The 6,733-nt window shown below is 41.5% G+C and overlaps 1 protein-coding gene across 2 annotated transcripts; it reads right to left on the bottom strand.

The window, feature by feature from the left end:
• Positions 1 to 289: 289 nt before the first annotated feature.
• gja8b (gap junction protein alpha 8 paralog b) lies at positions 290 to 1,477 on the bottom strand. 2 transcript variants are annotated; one of them, XM_063052800.1, is made up of 2 exons: positions 429 to 1,477; positions 290 to 374 (listed from the first exon to the last, which is right to left on the bottom strand). In XM_063052800.1, the coding sequence occupies exons 1-2, from the start codon at positions 1,475 to 1,477 to the stop codon at positions 290 to 292; spliced, it is 1,134 nt and encodes a 377-aa protein (XP_062908870.1). The 2 variants fall into 2 exon arrangements, with proteins under 2 accessions (XP_062908870.1, XP_062908869.1); XM_063052799.1 differs by having other exon boundaries at positions 290 to 1,477.
• Between the last annotated feature and the right edge of the window lie 5,256 nt (positions 1,478 to 6,733).

The raw sequence follows: 6,733 nt of genomic DNA, 5'->3' as shown, positions 1-6,733 counted from the left end.
AAATTTTATTTTAACTAATGAAGAATTTCGAAAATGTTTGAATGCAATATCTCTGTGCATGGATGTATTAGATATTTCTCAATTGTTGTTTTGACTCAACTAAGTTCGGATATTGACAGACGTAATTAAAAAATGTAAATTTTATCGACTATGTAAATACCAATGTTATCTGCTAATAAAACTTTCCAAAGTACCCATAACCAGAACATTTTATACTTAGGTTTCAAGCTTAATTTTTGATACTCACATTTCTACATTTATATTTGACCAATATTGAAACCAATATTTTTCAGACTGTTAAATCATCTGATCGAGCTCGGCTACTTGCTTTGCTTAATCTGCTCAACGGTCTTGTGTCTGATAGGTTTTCGCTCGTTCCTGCTGGCTGATCCGGCTCTGTTCCGCCGTTTTCTTCTGGTTCTGCCAATGCTGCAGGTTCCGATTCTGCTACTAACTCTGCTTCTGCTTGAGGTTCTGGACCTGCCTTTTGTCCAGGTTCAGCATCGTCTAGCTGTTCATAGGCCAACAATGTTTCATTATACACCTTAATCATATCCTCTACTGGAGCAACACGTTTGACTTTTTCTTGAAAACTGATTAAGGGGGTTCTATTCATATCTACCCCAGACTCTGACATTGGAAAATAATGGGTCACCGGTTTATCTTCTTTGAGGAGTTTATAATCATGAGCTTTCTGCATGGAGGACACACTAATGGAATGGATAAGTTTCTGCGAAGGATAATCTATCGGCTGTTCGGCTGTCTTCCGAAAAGCAAATCTGATCTTCTTCAAGCCCAGGTGACTTATTTCGATAAAATTTAAGAACAGGGATACAGAAGCCACTGCAAGCATGAAAATAACAAAGACAGTCTTCTCGGTTGGTCTTGAGACAAAACAGTCAACTGTATTTGGACAAGGCCACCTACTGCAGCGATAGAGTGGCAGAATGTGGAACCCGTAGAGGAAATATTGGCCGACTACAAAAGCAATTTCAAAAATTGTTTTGAAGAGAATATGACAGATGTATGTTCTAAGCAACATGCCTTCCAAACGGAACTTCTTGTTCGTTTTGGTGGACTCCTTAACACCTTCATCTGGGGCTAAAGGCAATTTCTCTTCGTTCACTTCTTGTCTACTCGCTTCTTCTCCCCTTTCTTTTCTCTTCTCCTCCATTCTTACGTGATGAACTGCATGCCCAACATAAACCAAAGATGGTGTGGAGACGAAGATGATCTGGAGAACCCACAGTCTTATGTGGGAAATAGGGAAGGCTTCGTCATAACAAACATTCTCACAACCCGGCTGTTGGGTATTGCAGACAAAATCTGACTGCTCGTCTCCCCAGACGAACTCGGCAGCCGTGCCAAGAATTAGGATTCGAAAAATAAACAGCACTGTCAACCACACTCTTCCTATTACGGTGGAATGTTCGTTAACTTCTTCCAAAATGTTTCCCAGAAAACTCCAATCGCCCATTTTTTTTTAGCGGATTTACCTGCTTCGAATGAAAAAAGAAAAAACACGCGTGGTTTGAACCGTTTCGATTTTTTTTGTTTTCCCTCAATATAATGTGCGCCCCCACCCCCAGAAAGAATACAGCCAACAGTTGAACTAAAAGAAGCAGAAGTTGTTTCCAACTAGGACAATCAAGCGATTTTTTCCTTCTATACTACTGTGCGGTGACATTCGGGTTAGCTTCTAAATAAGATAAGGTATTTCCAGGATTCCAACATTTCTTCAAACCACAATACAGCTCCTAAGCAATTCCCACATTCCCGATAAATAACAACTACTTCGCGCTCAAACATCGATTAAAACCTAATTTTAACATAATTAACTTGGCAACTTGCCGAGCAAAGGAGCTCAATCCCCTATAGCGCCCTGTGAACTGGTCAGGAACACGTTGAATCTAAAGCTGTACCAGGCTAAACAGACGTGAAGTAATAGAGCACGATCATTGGCTTTTTAGCTTGCGACAATATTTAAGCCGACATCCAGTGAAGAGATGCCATCCTCTGACGCCAGTACACATGATTGACGGGAGCACATTTCAAAGCAATTACTGCGTGTATGTACACAAAAACGACTTGTTGTCAAAATTCGGGTGATTAGTAGTCAACATCGATTTATCAAATAATTCACCATTTGCCGTGCACACCAATGCACTAGGGTGGACATTTTACTCAAAAGTGAATATAATTAATTTGGAATATGTACGCTTTTAATTACAACAAGTGGATATTCTGATTACATCTACTTTGTAACTTTTATCCAATTGTTACTTTGAAAACTCCCACATGTTTGGTCTACCTTTCCACAAATGTCACTCCACTCTTTAAGAAGAGAGGAAGGCAAAAGAAATGAAATTATAGTCCAATTAGCCTAACCTCAGTGGTTGGTGAAGTGTTGGAGTCCATTATTGAGGGTGAGGTTAAGGGGTACTTGGAGACAAATGATAAAATAAATCAAAGTCAGCATGGTTTCTGTGAAGGGAAATCTTGAATGACAAACCTGTTAGAGTTCTTCTAGGAAGTAACAAGCAGGGAAAAAAAGAGAGACAGAAGATGTAGTTTAGTTTGATTTTCAGAAGGCATTTGATAGGTGCCACACATGAGGCTGCTTAACCAGATAAAATCTCATGGCATTACAGGGCAGATGCTGACAAGGAGGAATGGTTGACAGGCAGAGGACAGCCAGTGGGAAGAAAGGAGCTTTTTTCTGGTTGGCTGCCAGGTGACTAGTGGTGTTCCTCAGGGGTCAGAATTGGGACTGCTACTTTTCACATTGTTTGTCAATGATTTAGATATAGTAATGGAATTGATGGCATGGTGGCAAAGTTTGTGGATGATACTGAGACAGGTGGAGGTGTAGGTAGTGCTGAGGAAGCAATGTGATTGCAGCAGGACTTAGACAAATTGAAGAATGGGCAAAAAAGTGGCAGATAGAATAGAGTTTTGGGAGATGTATGATAATGCATTTTGATAAAAGGAACAACAGTACAGACTATTATCTAAATGGGGAGAAGTTTCAAACATCAGAGGTGCAAAGGTACTCTGTAAGACTTTCATGTAAGACTCTGGGTTAACTTACAGGTTGAGTCTGCGATAAAGAAGGCAAATACAATTTTGACATTTATTTCAAGTGCATAGAATATAAAAGCAATGAGATAATGCTGAGTCTTTATAAGACACTAGTCAGTCCGTACTTGAAGTATCATCAACAGTTTTGGGCCCCAGATCTCAGAGAGGATACATTGTCATTGGAGAGAGTCCAGAGGAGGTTCCAGAACTAGAGGGCATAGTTCAAAATTGAGGGATGACTTTTTAATACAGAGGTAAGGAGGAAGTTTTTTAGCCAGACAGTGGTGAATCTGTGGAAAGCTCTGCCACAGACTGCTGTGGAGGCCAAGTATGTGGATATATTTACAGTGGAAGTTGATAGTTTTGATAGATCAGGGCATCAAAGGGATAAAGCAAGAAGTCAGGTGTATGGGGTTGAATGGGATCCAGGATCAGCCATTATGGAATGGTGAAGCTGATTCGATGGGCTGAATGGCCTAATTCTGCTGCTATGTCTTATGTTCTTATGGTATTATAGATTATTGTGGTATTACATCATGTATATTTTTGTTTGCTCACTACCAAGTACCTAACCCTGTAAATCAGAAAAGAACATTTTAGATCGCGCAGTAAATGTAATTTTAGGTTCAGAAATAAAGAGGGGTTTGGATGACAGAATTAATAATCAAGTTTAATAGAAGAAGATAAGCTATGAATTAATGTGAAATGAAAATAAATGGAACCTGTTTATTTATTTATCTAATAGCGACACATCAAAACTACAGCACAAAACAGGCCCTTTGGCCCACAAAGCTGTGCTGGATTGGAGGGTTGCAGATGTTGTTCCTTTATTCAAGAAAGGGACTGGAGATTGGAGAGGTATAAAATGATTAGGAATAGTCAGCATGGCTTTGTGAAAGGCAGGTCGTGCCTTGCAAGACTGATGGAATTTTTTGAGGATGTGACTAAACACATTGATGAAGATAGAGCAATAGATGTAGTGTATATGGATTTCAGCAAGGCATTGATATGATACCCCATGCAAGGCTTATTGAGAAAGTAAGGAGGCATGGGATCCAAGGGGACATTGCTTTGTGGATCCAGAACTGGCTTGCCCACAGAAGGCAAAGAGTGGTTGTAGGCAGGTCATATTCTGCATGGAGGTCGATCACCAGTGGAGTGCCTCAGGGACCCTTACTCTTCATGATTTTTATAAATGACCTGGATGAGGAAGTGGAGGGATAGGTTAGTAAGTTCACTGATGACATAAAGGTTGGAGGTGTTGTGGATAGTGTGGAGGGCTGTTAGAGTTTACAGCAGGACATTGATAGGATGCAAAACTGGGCTGAGAAGTGGCAGATGGAGTTCAACTCAGATAAGTGTGAAGTGGTTCATTTCGGTAGGTCAAATATGACGGCAGAATATAGTATTACTGGTAAGACGCTTGGCAGTGTGGAGGATCAGAGGGATCTTGGGGTCTGAGTCCATCAGACGCGCAAAGCAGCTGCGCAGGTTGACTCTGTGGTTAAGAAGGCGTACAGCATATTGGCCTTCATCAATCGTGGAACTGAATTTAGGAGCCAAGAGGTAATGCTGCAGCTATATAGGACCCTGGTCAGACCCCACTTGGAGTACTGTGCATAGTTCTGGTCGCCTCACTACAGGAAGGATGTGGAAACCATAGAAAGGGTGAAGTAGAGATTTACAAGGATGTTGCCTGGATTGGGGAGCATGTCTTATGAGAATACGTTGTGTGAACTTGGCCTTTTCTCCTTGGAGCGACGGAGGATGAGAGGTGACCTGATAGAGGTGTATAAGATGATGAGAGGCGTTGATCATGTGGATAGTCAGAGGCATTTTCCCTCGGACCCCAAGGTTCCTCTGATCCTCCACACTGCCAAGAGCCTTACCATTAATACTATATTCTGCCATCATATTTGACCCACCAAAATGAACCACCTCACACTTATCTGGGTTGAACTCCATCTGCCACTTCTCAGCCCAGTTTTGCATCCTATCAATGTCCTGCTATAACTTCTGACAGCCCTCCACACTATCCATCCCAACCATAGCGTCAGCAGCAAATTTACTAACCCATCCCTCCACATCCTCATCCAGGTAATTTATAAAAATTACGAAGAGTAGGGGGTCCCAGACAGATCCCTGAGGCACACCACTGGTCACCGACCTCCATGCAGAATATGACCCATCTACAACCACCCTTTGCCTTCTGTGGGCAAGACAGTTTGGGATCCACAAAGCAATGTCCCCTTGGATTTCATATCTCCTTACATTCTCAATAAGCCTTGCAATGGGGTACCTTGTCAAATGCTTTGCTTTGCTGAAATCCATATACACAACATCTACTGCTCTACCTTCATCAATGTGTTTAGTCACATCCTCAAAAAATTCAATCAGGCTCGTAAGGCATTACTTGCCTTTCACAAAGCCATGCTGACTATTCTTAATTATATTATGCCTCTCCAAATGTTCATAAATCCTGCCTCTCAGGATATTCTCCATCAACTTACCAACCACTGAGCTAAGACTCACTGGTCTATAATTTCCTAGGCTATCTCCACTCCCTTCCTTGAATAATGGAACAATATCCGCAACCCTCCAATCCTCCAGAACCTCTCCCATCCCCATTGATGATGCAAAGATCATCGCCAGAGGCTCAGCAATTTTTTCCCTCGCCTCCCACAGTACCCTAGGGTACATTTCATCCAGACCCAGTGACTTATTCAACTTGATGCTTTCCAAAAGCTCCAGCACATCCTCTTTCTCAATAACTACATGCTCAAGCTTTTCACTCCACTGTAAGTCAACCCCACAATCACCTAGATCCACTTCCACAGCGAATACTGAAGCAAAGTACTCATTAAGAACCTCTGCTATCTCCTCCGGTTCCATACACACTTTTCCACAGTCACACTTGATTGGTCCTATTCTCTCACGTCTTATCCTTTTGCTTTTCACATACTTGTTTCCTTTAATCCTGTCCCCAAAGGCCTTCTCTTAGCTCCTTGTGGCTCTCCTAACTTCTTTCTTAAGCTCCTTCCTGCTGCCTTATAATCTTTTAGATCTCTATCATTACCTTACTTTTTGAACCTTTTGTAAACTCTTCTTTTATTCTTGACTAGATTTACAAAAGTCTTTGTACACCACTGTTCTTGTACCCTACCATCCTTTCCCTGTCTCATTGGAACATACCTACGCAGAAACTCCACTCAAATATCCCCTGAACATTTGCCACATTTCTTCTGTACATTTCCCTGAGAACATCTGTTTCCAATTTATGCTTCCAAGTTCCTGCCTGATAGGCTCATATTTCCCCTTACTCCAATTAATCGCTTTCCAAACTTGCCTGTTCCTATCCCTCTCCAGTGCTATGGTAAAGGAGATAGAATTGTGATCACTATCTCCAAAATGCTCTCCCAATGAGAGACTTAACACCTGACCAGGTTCATTTTCCAATACCAGATGAAGTACACCCTCTCCTCTTGTAGGTTTAACTGCATATTGTGTCAAGAAACCTTCCTGAACACACCTAACAAATTCCACCCCATCTAAACCCCTCGCTCTAGGGACATGCCAATTGATATTTGGGAAATTAAAATCTCCCACTCCCTGTTATTAACAGAATCAGAATCAGAATCAGGTTTATTATCAC

This window comes from Mobula hypostoma, chromosome 7, assembly GCF_963921235.1.
Source record: "Mobula hypostoma chromosome 7, sMobHyp1.1, whole genome shotgun sequence".
Classification (NCBI taxonomy): domain Eukaryota; kingdom Metazoa; phylum Chordata; class Chondrichthyes; order Myliobatiformes; family Myliobatidae; genus Mobula; species Mobula hypostoma.
This window is presented reverse-complemented; position numbering and strand designations above follow the sequence as displayed.

Bases quoted from the DNA above. Each gene is read 5' to 3' on its own strand.
- gja8b (XM_063052799.1), bottom strand. From the start codon at position 1,477: ATGGGCGATTGGAGTTTTCTGGGAAACATTTTGGAAGAAGTTAACGAA.